Genomic DNA, 21,013 nt, shown 5'->3' with positions numbered 1-21,013 from the left:
ATTATATATGTGCACAGGTTCTTATCGAGAAATGACCTTTGAGAAACATGAGCTGACTTAGGCATGTTTGTTAAAATTATTTCTCCTTTACTGAGGGAGCAGAGTGCAATGCATATTGTATCAGGTTTCAAGTGTATCAAAGAATGCTTTTGGGTGGGACTAATGCATTTTAGACATTTTAGACAAGCAAAGGTGTAATATTATTATTATAAAACTACCACTGCAATCCTTTTCAAAGTTCTCCAGATAAGTTTGAGATGCATCAACTGTATGGTGAAATACAAGGACATGTTTAAAAACAACGTAAATTGAAGCTTCACTTCTTTCAGACATACACAGAACACAAAATAGAGAATGTGCTTAAATAGCCAGTTGTTAGAAGTTCACAGTTCACAAATGGACTCAGAACACAATGTGACAATGGTTCAATTTTATATGATACAAGTAAATTGCTCATAACATTGGCCATGATCAGTTCATGAATACAAGCTGCTTTCTTATGTAAGATGACATTGGAATTGGGAGAGACTTGTGAAAATGTTTCATTTTTACCTATCTAGTGGTTAAAGCCAGTTAAAAAAGCAAAAGCTGAATGAAAATGTTGACATTTCAATTTACAATAGCAAACATTTAGACAAAAACTAGACCAAAATTTGCACCCTCAAGTCTACCTAATTGTAGTCAGAGAATTGCCATCAACAGCTACTCCTATCATTCCTGTACAGTTACCTCTGGTGTCTCCAAAGGACCTATCCTTGGGAAAGTGCTAGAATCCATTATTAAGGAGGGATGGCAGGACATTTACAATACAATCAGGCAGAGTCAACATGGTTTTGTGAAAGGGAAATCACGTTTGATAAATTTATTAGAGTTTTTTGAGGATGTAACAAGCAGGCTGGATAAAAGGAAATCAGTAGATGCAGCAAATTTGGATTTCTAAAAGGCATTTGATAAGGTGCCACATAAAAGATTACTACACAAGAGCTCATGGGGCTGAATTTTCACCTCGGCGTGTGGGTGCGCGCCCGACATACACAAGTGTGAAACAATGCACGATGATGTCGGACGAGCATCCCAATGTCATTGTGCACTTGTGCGATATTTCGGTTGGCGGGTGCACGCCGGAGTCAGCAGTGTGCCTGCTGACAATTAAGAGGGCTGTTAAGCCCATTAATCGATCAATTAAATAGAATTTTTCCCTGCCCGTCCAACATTATGGTTGGCAGGAAGGTGAATAGGCCAAGCGGCTTTTCGATTTTTGAGGAAACCTCGTCAATGGGCGGGATGAGGTTTCCAATGTTAATTAAAAATAAAATAAAAAGTTTTCAGAACGTATTTGCAACATGTCCCTGCTCATGTGACAGATGTGGGGTCAAGTTTTCCTTATTTTTTAAATCTTTATTTTTAATGTTATAAATCTTCAGCTCCCTGAGGCAGCTCTGTGCCTTCAAGGAGCTTTCTGTGAGCGTACCCGCACGCATGCACTGGCATCCGCGCTTGCCCTCCTCCACCCACTCACCTAAGCAGTGCTGAGTGTTTCAGCGCGCGATTCATGCTAGCTGACTGTTAATTGGCCAGCCAGCATGAAATCGCAGTCGGGGCGCGATTCTGAGCGGGAGATCGTTGCACGGCCGATCCAGGGCCCACCTAACGAGGGGAAAATCCTCCCTATGGCGTTGGAGGTAATATATTAGCATGGATTGAGGATTGGATAACTAACAGGGAACAGAGGGTAGGGATAAATGTGTCATTTTCAGGTTGGGAAACAGTAACCAGTGGAGTGCCATTCGGATCAGTGCTGGGGCCTCAACTATTTATGATCTACATTAATGACATGACTGCAAAGTGGGTAAATATGAGGTTATCCACTTTGGCAGGAAGAATACAAAAACAGAATATTATTTAAATAGAGAGACTGCAGAACTCTGCGGTACAGAGGGATCTGGGTGTCCTTGTACGTGAATCACAAAAAATTTGCATGCAGGTACAGCAAATAATTAGAATGACAAATGGAATGTTAGCTTTTATTGCAAGGAGGATGGAATATAAAAATAGGAAAGGCTTGCTAAGGCTGTACAGGGCATTGGTGAGACTGCATCTTACTGTGTACAGTTTTGGTCTCCCTACCTAAGAAAGAATACACTTGCATTGGGAGCAGTTCAAAGAGGGCTCACTGGGCTGATTCCTGGACTGAAGGGGTTGACTTCTAAGGAAAGGTTAAGCAGGTTGGGCTTTTACTCACCGGAGTTCAGAAGAATGAGAGGTGATCTTATTGAAACATAAAAGATGCTGACGGGGCTTGATAGGGTAGATGCTGAGAGACTGATTCCCTTTGTTGAGGAACCTAGGACTAGGGGACACAGTTTAAAAATAAGGGGTGAAGGTGGAAGGGACAGTGCAGGCTGTCCGAATCCCCTTTAAATATGGCACCTGGACCTTCGATCCCATGAGGTGATGGCGAGAACAATGACTTCCTGCTTGTCCCCACCATAAGAAACAGCGAGCTCCTCTCAGATGCATATCTAATGAGCTGAACAGCACAAGATCTTGCGTGGTCAACCATCCTGCACATGCCCCCCACCCCCAGGGGCAATAATACCCACTTCCACACCAGCCACCAAACTTAGACTCCAGAGTGGAAGGTTCCGGCCAAGGGGAAATTTCTCCTATCAGAGGATCATTAGTCTTTGGAATTCACTTCTACAGAGACCACTGGAGGCTGGGTCACTGAATATATTCAAGGCTAAGTTGAACAAATTTTTGATCAGCAAGGAAGTCTAATGCTATGGGGGACAGGCAGGAAAATAGAGTTAAAGTCACAATCAGATCAATCATGATCTTACTGAATGACGGAGCAGGCTTGATGGGCCAAATAGTCTACTTCTGCTTCTGTTTCTTATGATCTTCTTGGCCCCTCCTATTTCTCATCTACATACTGCCCTAAGCCACAGTGTCTGAAAACTGATGACACTCACCTTTACTTCACCACCACTTCTCTTGACCCCTCCACTGACACTGATGGTCGGACTGCTTGACCAACATCCAGTATTGGATAAGCAGAAATTTCCTCCAATTATGCCCACATGTCCGTCCTTGGCCTGCTGCAATGTTCCAGTGAAGCTCAACGCAAACTGGAGAAACAGCACCTCATCTTCCGACTAGGCAGTTTACAGACTGCTGGACTTAACATTAGGTTCAACAACTTCAGATCATGATCTCTCTCCTCCATCCCCGCCCCCTTTCTGATCCCCCTTTTTCCAATAATTTATCTTTTTAAATATATTTTTCTGTTCTCGCCTATTTCCATTATTTTAAAATTTATTTCCATCCATTGTTTCATCTCCACCTTCAAGCCTATTTCGATCCCTTCCCCCCACCCCACTCCCACTAGGGCTATCTGTCACTTGCTCGTCCTGCTTTCTACCCTTAATGTCACCATTAGGACATTCCTTAGCTAACATCAGCACCGTCAACACCCCTTTGTCCTTTTGTCTATGACATCTTTGGCAATCTCTTCTTTGCCTCCACCTATCACTGGCCCTCTATCCAGCTTTACCTATCCCACCCCCTTCAACCAGCTTATATTTCACCTCATTTCTATATTTCCTCAGTTCTGATGAAGAGTCATACGGACTCGAAACGTTAACTGTATTTCTCTCTGCAGATGCTGTCAGACCTGCTGAGTTTTTCCAGCTATTTTTATTTTTGTTTCAGATTTCCAGCATCCGCAGTATTTTGCTTTTATCTTAGTGAAATCCAGAGCTGAGTTGAGATTAAGTGCCCTTGACATCAAGGCTGCATTTGACCAAGTGTGGCTTGAAGTAGTCCTAGCAAAACTGGAGTCAATGGGAATCGGGGGAAAACTCTCTGCTGGTTGAAGTCATACCTACCACAAAAGAAGATGGTTGTGGTTGTTGGAGGTCAATCATCTCAGTTCCAGGACATTACTGCAGGAGTTGCTCAGGGTAGTGCCTTAGACCCAACCATCTTCAGCTGCTTCATCAATGACCTTCCTTCCATCATAATGATGGAAGTGGGGATGTTCACTGGTGATTGCACAATGTTCAGCCACATTTGCGACTCCTTAGATAGTGAAGCAGTCCATGTCCAAGTGCAGTAAGACCTGGACAATATCCAGGCTTGGGCTGACAAGTAGCAAATGACATTCGTACCACACAAGTGCCAGGCAATGACCATCTCCAACAAGAGAGAATCTAAGCATCTTCTCTAGGCATTCAATAGCATTACCATCGCTGAACTCTCCACTATCAACATCCTGGGAGTGACCACTGACCAGAAACTGAACTGGACTAGCTGTATAAATACTGCAGCTACAAGAGCAGGTCAGAGGCTAGGAATCCTGTAACAGATAACTCACCTCCTGACTCTCCAAAGCCTGTCTACCATCTAGAAGGCACAAATCAGGTGTGTGACAGAATACTCTCCACATGCCTTGATGAGTGCAGCTCTAATAACACTCAACTTGACACTATCCAGGACAAAGTCAGTTGATTGGCACCACATCCACAAACATTCACTCCCTGCACCACCGACACACAGTGGCAGCAGTGTGTACCATCTACAAGATGTACTGCAGAAACTCACCAAAACTCCTTAGGCAGCACCTTCCAAATCCACTACCACTACCATCTAGCAGGACAAGGGCAGCAGATAGATGGGAACATCACCACCTTGAAGTTCCCCTCCAAGCCACTCACCATCCTGACTTGTAAATATATCGCCGTTCCTTCACTGTCGCTGGGTCAAAATCCTGGAACTCCCTCTCAAACAGCACTGTGGGTGTACCAACATCACATGGACTGCAGTGATTCAAGAAGGCAGCTCACCACCACGTTCTCAAGGGCAATTAGGGATGGGCAACAAATATTGGCCTAGCCAGCGATGCCCACATCCCGTTAAATGAATAAAAAGGAGGCCCTCCGGAGCAGAAGGAGCCTGCCACTGCAGATAAGGAAGAGATTGCCTCCATTTTGAGGTGCTCTCTCAGTATATTTAAAAGTTTTGAAACAAAAAAAAGCCACAGCTGCCAGGTCACCAGCGTGAAGGGGGAACCCCTACATAGGGCAACCTAAGGCCACCACTGTGGTCAAGTCACCGGGAGGTGGGGAAGGGGAACCTCATTGTTACCCTGGAGTGCTGGCTCCCTCATCTGCTGCCAGAAGGCCATCTCCAGACAGCTGTGTACAACACTATTTAGACCACAACTTGTATACTGCGTGCAGTTCTGGTCACCAAACTATAGGAAATATGTGACAAGAACAAAAATATCTGGAGAAACTCAGCAGGTCTGACAGCATCTGCGGAGAGGGATACAGTTAACATTTCGAGTCCGTATGACTCTGATGAAGAGTCATTCGGACTCGAAACGTTAACTGTATCCCTCTCCGCAGATGCTGTCAGACCTGCTGAGTTTTTCCAGGTATTTTGTTTTTGTTCTAGATTTCCAGCATCCGCAGTATTTTGCTTTTATCTTAGTAGGAAATATGTGATTGCACTTGGGAGGGTGCAGACAAGATTTTGGAGGATGTTGCCAGGACTGGAAAATGCATAAAGATTGGATTGCTTGGGATTGTTTTCCTTGGAACAGAGGAGGTTGAGGGTTGACTTAATTGAGGTATATAAAATTATCAGAGTCCCAGATAGAGGAAATAGGGATGATTTATTTACCTTAGCCGAGGGGTCAAAAATTAGAAGGCATGGATTTAAAGTAATTGGTAAAGAAGGATTGGAGGGGAGATGAGGAATAATTTTTTCACTCAGAGGGTGGTAGAGAATGGAGCTCACTGCCTAAAACAGTGGTAAAGGCAGAAACTCTCACCACATTTGAAAAGTATTTGGATGTCGACTTGAAGAATCGTAATCAGTAGGGCTGCGCATCTAGAACAGGAAGGTGAGGTTAGGTTGGGTAGCTCCTCTGGCACGGACACAATGAGCCGAATGGCCTCCTTCTGTGTCACAAACTTTCTATGATCCTTAATGTCACAAATATCACTGCCTTCCCTAAAAGGAACAAAATGATCAATTCTGAAACCATGTATAAATAAATTAGCAAACAAACACATCTTTAGGATTTAGTTACTAGCAACAACTTAAAATAGTTAACTTTATAGAACAGTGATTTTAGAGATATTTCTTTTGAGTCATCAATAATAATTTATCCTTGCGACAGAGCTGGTTGCTAAATCTCACTTTGAGAATGTCTGCGTGACTCAACATGACAGTGCTAATTAGTTAATATAAAATCAGCCCTTTCTTCACATTCCAGACATCTAGATGCAATGAGTACCATGTCGTGAAGGCTACTTAGAATTAGGAATATACTCTTGCATTAAAATTATTCAACAGAGCAATGGCAAAAAAAAATTATAACAATAAACATAACCTGTGCCAAAGAACATATGCGCGTTGCCACCTTCTATCTCAATTCCTCTCAGGACAAAATGGTTTGTTAAAGATATTGAACACTGCTGACAATTCTAAATTCCTGCAACCATCATATTGCAAATGAACATCTGGCAAAAGATGTATAAGATTTATATCTAAGAAAGCAATTTGGTTTATTGTATGATAAAATATGATGAAATCAGCTAACTGACCTTCTCAAGGGCAAAACTAAGCTTCAGACAAGCTTAAGTGCTAAATGTAAAAGTGCTGACATGCATCAGCCTTTTTATCACTGTAAATTTGTTCAATCACACATCTCTGCTTGCATGACAACAGCTATTCAGTAGTGAGGTCTGTTCCAAAGGACCCATTGGTGTTTGTGTAAAGGCAAGATTTTCTTGAATTAAAATGAATAGTGCTTTAGAAATCTGGAGCCGAGAGTAAAGGGCAGGTTCACGCATTCCCGTGTTACCACTGAATACATACCTGCTCAAGGGAGATGGAGATAGGTCTGCTGAAGACTATCCATTCTACAATTTCACTGCACGGTGGTGTTGTCAGGGAGCCAGAGTATCTATAATAGCTCCCAAGTGAGGCAGGTAGCAAATTCCCAAGTACAAAGGGATCCAGAAAAGTTTCTTTTTCTGTAGGAAAGAGTAAATATTAATGAAGAGAGCATCATAAATTGTTATATTGTAACATATGAAAAGCAAATGTGGTAATAATTAAGGCACAGATTTGCATCATATTTTTGTTTTGCGATGAAAGTTACATTTACATTGTCACTTCTTTATTTTGAGTACATCATTGGTACAATTTTACATCATTACATCTAGACAAGTTCAAAGCCAAAGCTTGAAGGAAGGAAGGGGCAGAGAGTAACTGGACAACTATGTTATCATACCACTGCTGTGAATGACATTTTATAGCAATGTTTTATTTATGTGGTTTGTAAACAAGTGTTATTCAATTTCTAGTGTGCTCCAATTTACAATTGACAGGTCATTCACCACAGACTGCCCCTGGAGCAGAATTTCCTGGATCTGTGGTCACTGAGGTCTGCAAAATCTGATTTATTTGTCTCTGGAAACCAGTACAAATCAGCTCTCATTCTCATGGTCAGCTTTGCAACAGCGTTAGCACTAGCCTACAGGCAGGCTATGTTACTATCTTTTTGGTTAAGACAATTTACTCAAGTGCAGTAAGATCTTCAAGGTAGATGGAATAAGAAGCCACCAAGGACAACTTGTTTTTATGCAACGTTTTTAACATAGTAAGGTTCTTCACATGAGTCTAATCAAGCAAAAATGACACCAAGTCGGAGAAGAATACACTGGCCACAATTTTTCCCTCGTTGGGCGGGCTCGGTGGGAGCGGTCGGGAAGCCGCCCGCCACCCGCGATCGGCTCCGCAATTAAGGCCCATCCTGTGTGGATCGTGAGGGCAGTGGTCAGCGCTACCTGTGTGGGCGGGGGGAGGAGGGAGAGCAGGCCTGGCACGCAGTTTGCACTTGCGCACGAAAGAGCACTTTAATTCCCTGAGGCACGGAGCTTTTTAAAAAAAATTTAATAATGACAGTAAAAATTAAAGTAAACATGTCCCCTCATGTGACTCTGTCACATGAGCTGGGACATGTTTTTAATTCCAAAATAAAAGTTTTTATTTAATGTTTATTTGCTTTATCCCACTTGTGAATGAGATTTCCTAAAAAATGTAAAGGCCACTTGGCCTTTTCGCCTGCCCGCCAACCGTAAGGTTGGACAGGCAGCGTTAATTTGATTTTAATTAGCTTGTTACTGGCCTTAATAGGCCTTTCAATTATTGGTGGGAGCATAGCCAACTCCTGCGCGTGCCTGCCAAACGAAATATTGCACAAGCGCGCGATGACATCGAGATGCACGCCTGACGTCATCACGCATCATTTTACGCTCGGACATGTCAGGCACGCGCCTGCACGCTGAGCATAAAATTCTGCCCTTTAGGACAGGCGACTAAATGTTGGTCAAGGAGGTAGGTTTTAAACAGAATTGTGATGAAGCAGAGAGAAGTAGAGAGGCTAAAAGTTTTGAGGAGGGGAATTTTAGACCTTGGGCCTAGACAGCACTGTCATCAGTGGTGGTGTGAAGGAAGTGAGAAGTGCACAAGAGGCCAGATTTGGAGGAATGCAGTGATCCCAGAGTGTTGTTGGGCTGGAGGTAGCTACTGAGATAGGGTGAGGTGAGGCCATGGCAAAAAAAAACCAAACATGTCTTTAGAAAGTGCACATCAGCAGCTTGGCTCACCCCCTGATTTTCCTTTCTACCAAATTCAAAACTTGAAATCTGCAAGGATTAAACACAGTGAGCAAACACCCTCAAGTTTAATGCACTACATCTCAAATTTTGGTTGTTTGAAATGAGACTAAGACATTTAATTTAAAATGTAATCCATGTGTTTAAATGGATTTTTGATCTGTATTAATCCTTCTGATCCCACTCGTCATTTCTCTGATATTAAAGGTTCCCTGTAGGTAAGTCAGGAAGCTACATTCTCAGTGGAGCTTTCTTCAGTCTTAACTAGACTGTAGTTCCTCACACAGCTTTATACAATAGGATTTTTGTATTCTACAAGAATTTTCCAACTGCCTGTAGAATACTCTTAACTGGAATCACAGTGCTTCCTGCTGCATGGTATAAAGGCTTCAAAGTCCCAGTCAAAGATATATGTTTGAGAATAAAAAGATGGGAGTTGGGAAGCAATCCCAAAGTCAACTTTTTTCCAATCAGGCATGAATATTTCAAACTTAAGCAGCAAATTTCAGTTTTATTAAAGGCCTGATTTTAACATGGAGAAGGAATCGGATGGGAATGTGCAAGCTGAATGACAGACACCTCTGACCTCGGGAGTATGAGGCTGGTGTGATTTTAACTTTCAAGCTTAATCTGGATATCCCTGGTGAGTAGTCCACACAAAACATTAAATGATAGTAAACTCAAATTGTTTTTCAAAACAGGCTGTGGCCATTTCCTATTTAAGTTACCTAAATGCCATTTAAGTCGATGATTAAAAAATAAAGGGGCCGATTTTAACTTGACCAAGTCAAATGAGATCCATAGACTGACCACTTGAGTATCACAGACACTCCTGCCCAATGCCATATAAGAATTCCAAGACTGTATCATAAGTGTCTGTTTCAGGCAGTAAATCCTTTTGATACGCAAATTGGGATTCTACTCATTGATCTCATTTTAAGACAGATCTGAATGGACAGTGTTCCATGCACTCTATTACTATTTTTGCTGTTAGTACAATGTAAGAATCTCAAGAAGGTGATTTTTAAATTTTAATAGTTATTCTGGAGTTGTGGAGCTAATCAGTAGCAATTGCTCATAAGAGAGCTCACCTCCATGATCAATCTCCCCACGGGTAGCCAAGTTGCACCAACCCAAGTACAACGAGCTACATCATGGACATCCTTTTATAGGTTTAGGGAAACCAGCTTGCTGATTCTAAATAAATGGAGCCTAGGCTTTGAAATAGCTGGCCCTTTCACTCCAGGCATAGGTGAGTGGCCTGTTTGCACCCCAAAAGTTAAAACTTACCCCAAATTTTTGTTTTGACTATTTGCAAAGACATATTCAGAGCCTAAATAAAATTGAATTTTCTTCCTGGCTTCAACCAACTTCACTCTTTTTTGCTCAGATGCTCCCTCCAACAGTTTAAAAGGTAAAGTGGGCCATGAAAGGGACATTTCACTAAGGGATTGAGTCAGTAATGGTGTTTCATAATCCAAAAATATTATTCCTTTTTTAAGATGGGATGTTTTTCTGTTTTCTCTGTTGCAGAGTACTGCACATCACAACTAAGAATTGCCACAAGGAGCTCAATTTGGATCAAATGGAAGTGATAGGTAGAATTCAACCTTAATTTGCAGTTGGAGCCTGGGGGCAAGGAAGAGAAACAGGATGTGCTGCAAAGTGTTGCACTGATACAGGTAAAAGATCATTCTTTCTCGAAGGCAAAATATATTCAAACTCAAACTGAATTCCCATTTTCTGAAAGCTAAATGTTATCCACTTAACCAGGAAAATTTAAATCCATTTTGACTACAGACATGGGTGCACTGGAAACAACCAGTCCCTAAAATAATTAAAAATCTATTCCATAGTGGACTGGAAGAGTAATACATTTATATGGCCAGTCTTCAATACTAAAGAAATCAATAGGACTACATGCTAATCCCCATGCTGACCTCACATAACTAATTATATATACTTTAGCTGAGGAGGTAAACACCATCAACCATTCGTCAATTGTATGTGTATTGCGTTTTCAGCTTACAAAGCAGTTTTTCATCTTGAAATACAATAATGACATGAAATAACAGAGAATTTATTTCTCCAAAATAAAACAGGAAAGCTATCATCTTGTTTTAATCAGCTGAAGTAGTAATTGTATTGCATCTTTTATTTATATACAGTGACCCTTTGCTCCATAAAGTTGATGTGGTAGTTCCTGTAAGAAGTTTAATATTATACTCCTAGACTAGTTCTGATATCAACTTCAACCACAGAAAATATGCAATTTTATTAGTTTTTAATAATTAAATTCTTACTGTATATGGACATTAGGTTCAAAGTAATTCAAATTAAGGAGATAAATTTTGTATTGTTCAAACTGCACAAGTTACTAGTTGCAGTTCCATCACAGGCTGTTAATACTGATTTACTGAAAGAACAGGTTTGTAAAGTCATTATTTACATATTGTTCAATAGGTACTCTCACATGACATGATGAATGCATCAAGTCAGCATATGGTAGCAGGTTATCCATTCACTGGAGGCATCAGAGATGTGCTGAATCCTATACACGTGCGTAAACACACACAAACACACACAATCTAACAGGAATCTGCACAGTGATCAGGGACAAGAACATGAGTCAATTCTTCCCTCTGTGAGTTTTCTCCTTCCACTCTGACAGATGAACAAAATGGACAACAACCCTTAACTTTTTGTTAACCATATCATTTATATTGCTTCAGTAATATACAGTACCAAATTGCAACTGAGTGTTCATTTTGATAACGTTGTATATGGCATTTGAAAAGTTGCATGTGCGAACTGTGGAGAGGTTAAAAAGTTGCCCAACTGTGTCAAATGCTTTAGGGGATCATCATAGTGACGCGTGTGTGCTGCAGAGATGATGGAACAAACTACCAGCAGCGTCAACCGAAAACAAATGTGCATAGAAAATACATGATACCAATCAATGATAAAGCACTACTCGAGCATCTCAACAATCCTTAGAGACTAACGCGACAGAAGTTATCTGTAAAGACATAACATCTGGTGCATATTATCTTGAGCATTCTTTTCAAATAGTAACTATGTCAAATACACAAAACATAAGGTTTCGAACTGTATGCACAGGCAGCTGGAGCTAAGGGAGATTGCAAATACATTTTGACACATGATTTTCCAGCTGTGCAAAATCTCAGTGTGCCAACATCCAGATGCCACATTTTCTTTATGTTTTGTATGTACAAAAATCTATATTTTTTGGATAGACAAAAATATACATTTTTTGTGTATATATAAAAATATATTAAATACAATATATTTTGTATTTAGATGTATAAATATCTAAAAATTTAGATTTTTCAGTTATCATGAGGATGAAGTATAAGTTGTGGAGAAAGGACTCAGACATCAATAAAATTAAAATAAAAACAGAAAATGCTGGAAAAACTCAGCAGGTCTGGCAGCACCTGTAGAGAGAGAAGCAGGGTTAATGTTTCGACTCCACATGACTTTGCTTTCATCATAAATAAAACTAAACTCTCTTAAGGCTCTATGAACAATCCAAAAATCACTGGAAATATTATCATTGAATATGACTTAAACAGACAGGAGGCATGGTAAGGCAATAATGTAATCACACACTTAGAGTGCAAGCATTACTCAATTAGTTTCTGGATGTTCTACTGACTAACATTTACACCTCCAAAAACAGGTTAACTGGTACATTATCTCGCTTTCTGTGTGACCTATCTGTGCTCACCTTGGCTGCCACGTCTGCCAACAAAACAATATTGATTCCATTTGAAAAGTACTGTAATGCATTGGCGAGAAGAACTTTGGGATGACTTGAAAAGCCCCATACCGATATCCCTCGCTTAAAGCACATTCTAAGAGCGTGTTTTCATTTTAGTGCCTAATTTTGTAAATTAGGGAACTTAGCCAAATATCACTTCTGGCCTCGACTTCCATTTTCGTTTCGGCACAGTTATTGCGCATGTGCCAAGAACCACCTTGTAACTGTGCGGTTTCCGTCTTTTTTTTAAACACTTCTCACCACTTCACTCGCCACCTTTCCCAACCCTTCACTCCCTCGCACTTGCCACTTCCCTCTCCCGATCCCCTCATTCCCTCCCACTTGCCACTTCCCTCTTCCAACTCCCTTGCTCCCTCCTGCTCACCACTTCCCTCTTCCAACTCCCTTGCTCTGTCCCGCTTGCTGCTTCCCTCTTCCAATACCCTCTCTCTCTCTCCCCCGCTCACTGCTTCCCTCTCCTCTCCCAAGCACTCATTGTGAGCAAGGTTCAGGAGAGAGGCAACGAGGTGATCAGGAGAGGGACACGACGAAGGTAGGAAGGGGTGGTGAGGCGGTGAGAGGTTCAAAGGGTGGAAGGGTGTGAGGGGTTCGGGAGAGGGAAGCGGTGAGCAGAAGAGAGCAAGAGAGTCAGGAGAGAGTAGGAGTGAGCGATGGGTCGGGAGAAGGATGTGGCAAGTGAGAGGGAACAAGGGGGCTAGCGAGTAGGTGGTGGGAAGTGACAAGCAGGAGGTAAGTAGAAAGAATAGTAAGTAGTAAGAGTAGTAAGTAGTAATAGTAGGTAGGAAGTAGAAAGATTTTAGACCAGTTAGATTCAAGGCAACCAATAGGTTTTTAATGTAAAACTTACTGGTCAGAAACATAACCCATCCTTATCACGTGCTTTCTTATGGAGAATAATTTCTGTTTTGCACATTTTTGTTTAACATGCTGATTTTTAGGAACACATTAGGAGCGCTAAATAAGGGATCACTGTATAAATGCAAGGGCCTTTTTCCAATAGTCCCAAGGTTATACCATGACCGTACATACTCTTTTCAATAATACAGTGACGCTTCTCAAATCAGAGCCTTTTTGGGCCATGTAAATTACACTACAGTAGGGCCATGTTTTATTGTTTCTTCCACAAGAAGGAAACCATAAATAATTTCTGCTTTTCAGAGTTAATAGTATCCTAAACTGCTTCAATATTGTTTTCCTGCTGTGTTGGCGCCAGGGGCTTGTGACTTGCAGTCAACGTAAACCTATTGGATTTGCTAAAGCTGGGCACCTGTGGGGTGAGGGAAGGTGGGAAATGACAAAAATACCCAATGTACAAGTAGCTTTAGATGATGGTACTAAAATGCAGAAGTTACAATATGCATTTTAAAAAAAAATTATCCCTGGGAGTTATGAAGTGCTGAAGCATTAATTGTATTCATAATTGTCTCTAATACTTTGGCAGAAAATTAACATATAACATGCTCCACTTTGATACAAGTGATTAAACACAATGCGAAAGCAAAATACTGCGGACGCTGGAATAAAAGCAGGAAATGCTAGAACTACTCTGCAGGTCTGGCAGTGCCTACAAAGAGAGAAACAATTAACATTTCAGGTCCATGACCTTTCATCAGAACCAAGAAAAGTTAGAAATGTAACTTTTTATCACCCGTGCTCCACTCTCTCAAAGAACCTCCTGTTTGTTCTTCCTCCCGCCCTCCTCCCTTTTACTTGCTCAAAACCAATTACATTTTTAAATTTTTCCAGTTGTGATGAAAGGTCACAAACTTGAAATGTTGGGCAGGATATTCCCAGCCCTGAGGTGATGGCCTTGAGGGCAAGGCAGACGGGGAAATTAGTGAGGTGCCATGGCAGGTCAGCTACCTGCTGCAGCTGCACTACTGGGTAAGTTTCTTAGCAACATGCAGGTCAGCTGCCTGCCAAATGGAGGCAAGTCGTCAAATTAAATAACTAAGCCCTATTAAGGACAATTTTCCCAGATTGCCATCATTTTGCAGCCAGGGCCCAGTCTCCCACTGCATGGGGGCTGCAAACTTCATGTAGGCAGCCTCCTTGTGGCCCTCCAGGGGTCATCAGATGTGGACATTTCATGCCCCCCCAAAAAAATGGGGTACAGACAGGGAAGGCCACCCTTGTGGGCCTGCCAGCCTGATGTTTGAACCAAGGCTGAGGTCTGGAGCTGAGTGGTCCTGGCGGAGTCCAAACTGAGCGACAGTGAGGTTATTGGTGAGTACTGCAGGTGCCACTTAAATACCATTGCCACAACAGCTGTCGTCACTTTGTTGATGATTGAAAGTAAGCTGATTTTTTTTATTCATTCATGGGATGAGGGTGTCGCTGGCTAGGCCAGCATTTATTGCCCAACCCTAATTGCCCTCAAGAAGGTGGTGGCAAGCTGTCTTCTTGAACCGCTGCAGTCCACGTCATATAGGTACACCCACAGTGCTGTTAGGAAGGGAGTTCCAGGATTTTGACCCAGCGACAGTGAAGAAACAGTGATATATTTCTAAGTCAGGATGATAAGTAGCTTGTAGGGGAACTTCCAGGTGGTGGTGTTCCCATGTATCTACTGCCCTTGTCCTTCTAGATGGTAGATGTCATTGGTTTGAAAGGTGCTGTTTAAGGAGCCATGGTGAATTCCTGCAGTGCATCTTGTAGATGGTACACACTCCTGCCACTGTGCATTGGTGGTGGAGAGAGCGAATGTTTGTGGATGTGATGCCAATCAAGCATGCCGCTTTGTCCTGGATGGTGTCAAGCTTCTTGAGTGTTGTTGGAATCTTTCCACGCTTTGTACTGTTTTTTTCTCATTTTGAAGCTGATGGGGCTCAACTCCGAGGGCCCGGAACTGTGATCTGACCACGGATAGGGCTTGAAGTAAGTCACCACTGCAATGGCTGGGAATCGAAACCGGGAAAACTGCTTGGAAGGCAGCTATGTTCACCACTATACCACCATCTGCACTCATCCTGGCAAGTGGGGAGTATTCCATAACACTCCAACTTGTGCCTTGTAGAAGGCGGACAGGCTTTGGGGAGTCAGGACATGAGTTACTTGCCGCAGGATTCCTAGCCTCTGACCTACTCTTGTAGCCACAGTATTTATATGGCTAGTCCAGTTCAGTTGCTGGTCAATGGTAATTAGCCCCCAGGATGTTCATAATGGGAGATTCAGCGATGGCAATGCCATTGACTGTGAAGGGGCGATAGTTAGATGCCCTCTTATTGGAGATGGTTATTGTCTGGCACTTGTGTGGCACTAATGTTATTTTCCACTTGTCAGCCCATGCCTGGATATTGTCCAGGTCTTGCTGCATTTGGACATGGACTGCTTCAGTACCAGAGGAGTCGCAAATAATGCTGAAAATTGTGCAAACATCAGCGAACATCCCCACTTCTGACCTTGTGATGAAAGGAAAGTCATTGATGAAGCAGCTGAAGATGGTTGGGCCTAAGACACTATCCTGAGGAACTCAGGCAGTGATGTCCTGGATCTGAGATGATTGATCTCCAACAACCACAACCATCTTCCTTAGTGTTAGGTTTGACTCCAACCAGCAGACAATGTTCCCCCGATTCCCATTGATTCCAGTTTTGCTAGGGCAACTTGACGCCACACTTGGTTAAATGCTACCTTGATGTCAAGGGCAGTTAATCTCACCTCACCTCTGGACTTGAGCTGTTTGGTCCATGTTTGAATGAAGGCTGTAATGAGGTCAGGAGCTGAGTGACCCTGGCGGAACCCAAACTGAGTGTCAATGAGCAGATTATTGCAAAGCAAGTGCCACTTGATAGCACTGTTGATGGCCCATAATTTTACTGATGATCGAGAGTAGACTGATGGGGTGGTAACTGGCCGGGTTGGATTTGTCCTGCTTTTTGTGTTCAGGACATACCTGGGCAATTTTCCACATTGCCAGGAGGCTGTACTGGAACAGCTTGGCTAGGGGCATGGCAAGCCCTGGAGCACAAGTCTACAGTACTTGCCGGAATATTGTCAGGGGCTATTGCCTTTGCAGTATCCAGTGCCTTCAGCCGTTTCTTGATATCATGTGGAGTGAATTGAATTGGCTGAGGACTGGCATCTGATGCTGGAGACTTCTGGAGGAGGCCGAGATGGATCATCCACTCGGCACTTCTGACTGAACATTGTTGCGAATACTTCAGCCTCATCTTTTGCACTGATGTTCTGGGCTCCCCCATCATTGCGGATGGAGGTATTTGTGGAGCCTCCTCCTCCAGTGAGTTGTTTAATTGTCCACCACCATTCACGACTGGATGTGGCAGGACTGCAGATCTGATCCGTTGGCTGTGGAATCGCTTAACTCAATCACTTGCTGCTTATGCTGTTTGGCACACAAGTAGTCCTGTGGTGTAGCTTCACCAGGTTGACACCTCATTTTTAGGTATGCCTGGTGCTGCTCCTGGCATGCCCTCCTCACTCTTCATTGAACCAGGGTTGATCCCCTGGCTTGGTGGTAATGGTAGAGTGGTGGAATATGCCGGGCCATGAGGTTACAGATTGTGGTTGAGTGCAATTCTGCTGCTGCTGATGGTCCACAGCACCTCATGGATGCCGAGTCTTGAGTTGCTAAATCTGTTTGAAATCCATCCCATTTAGCACGGCGTTAGTGTCACACAACAAGGGTATCCTCAATGTAAAGATGGGGCTTCATCTCCACTAGGATACTGTCATGGACAGATGCATCTGCGGCAGGCAGGTTGGTGAGGATGAGGTGAAGCATGTTTTTCCATCTTGTTGGTTCCTTCACCACCTGTCGCAGACACAGTCTAACAGCTATGTCCTTTAGGACTCAGCCAGCTCGGTCTATGGTGGTAATACCACGTCACTTTGGGTGATGGACATTGAAGTCCCCCACCTAGATTACATTCTGCTCCCCTGCCACTCTCAGTGCTTCCTCCAAGTGGTGTTCAACATGGAGGAGTACTGATTCATCAGCAGAGGGGGTGCGGTACGGGGCCGAAGTTGATGTTGAGGACTCACAGGGCAACTCCCTCCCAACTATATGCCTCTGTACCGCCACCTCTGCTGGGTCTGTCCTGCGGTGGGGCAGGACAGACCCAGGGATGGTGATGGTGGTGTCTGGGACATGATCTGTAAAGTATGATTCCATGAGTATGTCTATGTCAGGCTGTTGCATGACTAGTCTGTGGGACAGCTCTCCCAATTTTGATACAAACCCCCAGATTTTAGTAAGGAGGACTTTGCAGCATTGCCAGGGCTGGGTTTGCCATCATCGTTTCTGGTGCATAGGCCGATGAAGGGTGATCTGTCTGGTTTCATTCCTTTTTATTGACTTTGTAGCGGTTTGATACAACTGAGTGTCTTGCTAGGCCATTTCGAAGGGCATTTAAGAGTCAACCACATTGCTGTGGATCTGGGCAGACCAGGTGAGGATGGCAGATTTCCTTCCCTAAAGGACATTAGTGAACTTGATGGGTTTTTATGACAATCAACAATGGTTTCATGGTCATCATCAGGTTTTTATTGAATTCATATTCCACCATCTGTTGTGGTGGCATTCGAACCAGGGTCCCCAGAGCATTACCCTGGTTCTCTGGATTACCAGTTCAGTGACAATACCACTATGCCAGCGCCTCCCCCTACGCCACCGCCTTTGGACAAGTAATCCAGAGGCCCAGGCTAATACTCTGGGAACAGCTGTTCAAATCCTACCATGGCAGCTGGTGAAATTTAAATTCAAATAATAGAATCTGGAATTGAAAGCTGGACATAGAAATGGTGCCACGAAGCTGTCATCAATTGTCGTAAAAACCCATCTGGTACATTGATGTCTTTTAGGGGGGGAAATAAGTCATCCTTACCTCATGGCCTGCCCTACATGTGACTTCAGATCCACAACAATGTGGCTGACTCTTAACTGCCCTCCGAAATAGCCTTGTGCCACTTAGTCCAAGGGAAACTAGGGATGGGCAACAAATGTTGGCCTTGTCAACAACGCCCACATCCCATCAAAGAATAAAAAAATCTCCAACCAACTCTATTTCTCTGCTTCCCAAATCGCTGTACACTTCACTACTTAACTATGGGTGTGAGGCCACGAAACACTCCCAACACAGAGAACTGACCACCTGATTAGCTGGTATAAAGAGAATTATGGCCTGTCAGACTGTTAATCAGCCTGCAAATCCTTCCGTTACTTCACGCTTTTCTCTAAGAGAATAGTTATGAAAATAACAACAACCTGAGGACTACACTTGGTCTTGACTGCCTGCAATACCATGGGAGATCGACCAGTACAATATTAAAATGTAGTCTAAGATGTGTGCTTCCTGTCCACAAACAGCAACTTGTATTGATATAATGTCTTTAATATATTAGAAGTTTGAAGGCGTTTCACGGAGGCAAAATAAAACAAAATATGATGCTGAGTCACATGAGAAGATATTAGGGCAGATTCTCAAAAGCTTGGTTGTAGAATTAGGTTTTAAAGATTGTCTTAGAGGAGGAAATAAGAACAGAGGCGGAGGCGGAGAGATTTCAGGAGGAAATTCCAGAGCTTGGGACCTAAAAACTGAAGTTACGGCTACCAATGGTGGAGTGATTATAATCAGAGATGCTCAAGAGGCTGACTTACAGGAATACAGCTACATCGGAGGTTTGTGCGGCTGGGGGAGATTAGAGAGACAGGGAGGGGCCAGGACGTGGAAAGATTTGAAAAAAGGGGTGAAAACTTTAAAAATGAGGAATTGCAAGTCAACGAACACAGGGATGATGGGTGAATGGTATTTGGTGCGAGTTAGGACATAGGCGGCAGAATTTTGAATGGCCCCAAGTTTATCGAAGGTACAATGTGAAATGCTGGCCAGGAGTGTTTTAGAATAGTCAAATCTAGAGGTAAACAAGGCGTGGATAAGGGTTTCAGCAGCAGAGGAACTTAGGCAGGTATGGAGTCGGGCGATGCTATGGAGGTGGGAATACATGGTCTTAGTGACGGCACAGATGTGACCCCAAGATTTCGAATAGTCTGGTTCAGCCTCAGACAGTTGCTCAGGAAAGGAATGGAGTTGGTGATGCATTTGCGGCAGGCAGGTTGGTGAGGATGAGATCAAGTGTGTTATTCCCTCTTGTTGGTTCCCTCACCACCTGTCGTAGACCCAGTCTCACAGTTATGTCCTTCAGGACTCGACCGGCTTGGTCAGCAGTGGTGCTACCAAGTCAATCTTGGTGATGAACATTGAAGTCCCCCACCCAGAGTACATTCTGCACCCTAGCCCCTCTCAGTGCTTCCTTCAAGTTTTGTTCAACATGGAGGAGACCGATTCATCAGCTGAGGGCGGGTATGTGGTAATCAACAGGAGGTTTCCTTTCCCATATTTGATCTAATGCCATGAGATTTCATGGGGTCTGGAGTCGATGTTGAGGAATCTCAGGGCAACTCTCTCCCGCCTGCATACCACTGTACCGCCACCTCTGCTGGGTCTGTCCTGTCAGTGGGACAGGACGTACCCAGGGATGGTGAGGTAGTGTCTGGGACATTATCTGTAAGGTATGATTCCGTATGACTATGTCAGGCTGTTACTTGACTAGTCTGTGTGACAGCTTTGCTAGTTTTGGCACACGCCCCCAGATTTTAGTAAGGAGGACTTTGCAGGGCTGAGTTTGCCATTGTCGTTTATGGTGCCTAGGTCAATGCCCAGTGGTCCGTCCGGTTTCAATCCTTATTGACTTGTTTTTAGAGGTTTGATACAACGAAGTGGCTTGCTAGGCCATTTCAGAGGGCATTTTAGAGTCAACCACATTACTGTGGGTCTGGAGTCACATGTAGGCCAGACTAGGTAAGGACATTGGTGAACAAGATGGTTTTTTACAACAATGGACAATGGTTTCATGGTCATCTTTTAATTCCAGATGTGTATTGAATTCAGATTCCACCATCTGCCATGGTGGGATTTGAAACTGGGTCCCCAGAACATTGCCCTGGGTCTCTAGATTACTAGTCCAGTGACAATGCCACTATGCCACCACCTCCCCCAAATGGGGGTGATGGGTAAGTAATTGGCTAGATTGGATTTGTCCTGCTTTTTGTGGACAGGACATAGATAAACAATTTTTCAGTTTGCCGTGTAGATGTCAGTTTTGTGGCTATATTACAACAACTTGGCTAAAGGCATGACTAGTTCTGGAGCACAAGTCTTCAGTATTACGACTGAGGTGTTCTGGGGCCCAGAGCCTTTGCTGTATCCAATGCGCTCAGGCATCTCTTGATAACACAGGGATTGAATCTAATTGCCACAACACTGTGACGGTGGTGACCTCAAGAGGAGACCAAGACGGATTATCCATGGTGTTCCTCCTGGCTTTCCATGGAACTTCTTCCAAAGTTATAGCAGATGTTTGGCAAATCCTCCATGAAAATTGAACTCTTGCATATTTTGCTTGCACTGGTTATTGCATCAGGCTGCACTACCTTAATAATTTGCCAAGTTTGTGAATGGCTAGATTAGTTGGAGGAATTTGGGATGGGGGA

General features: G+C 43.2%; 1 protein-coding gene across 1 annotated transcript in view; it reads right to left on the bottom strand.

Annotated features, from left to right (window-relative positions):
- LOC144681722 (receptor-type tyrosine-protein phosphatase gamma-like) overlaps positions 1–21,013 on the bottom strand; it is an 803,078-nt gene that overhangs the window by 269,969 nt on the left and 512,096 nt on the right. Inside the window, exon 7 of the mRNA XM_078543625.1 lies at positions 6,892–7,049. Coding sequence (XP_078399751.1) covers positions 6,892–7,049 — 158 coding nt within the window. The remainder of the gene's footprint in view (positions 1–6,891; positions 7,050–21,013) is intronic.

The sequence above is a fragment of the Cetorhinus maximus genome, chromosome 6, assembly GCF_964194155.1.
Source record: "Cetorhinus maximus chromosome 6, sCetMax3.hap1.1, whole genome shotgun sequence".
NCBI lineage: Eukaryota > Metazoa > Chordata > Chondrichthyes > Lamniformes > Cetorhinidae > Cetorhinus > Cetorhinus maximus.
This window is presented reverse-complemented; position numbering and strand designations above follow the sequence as displayed.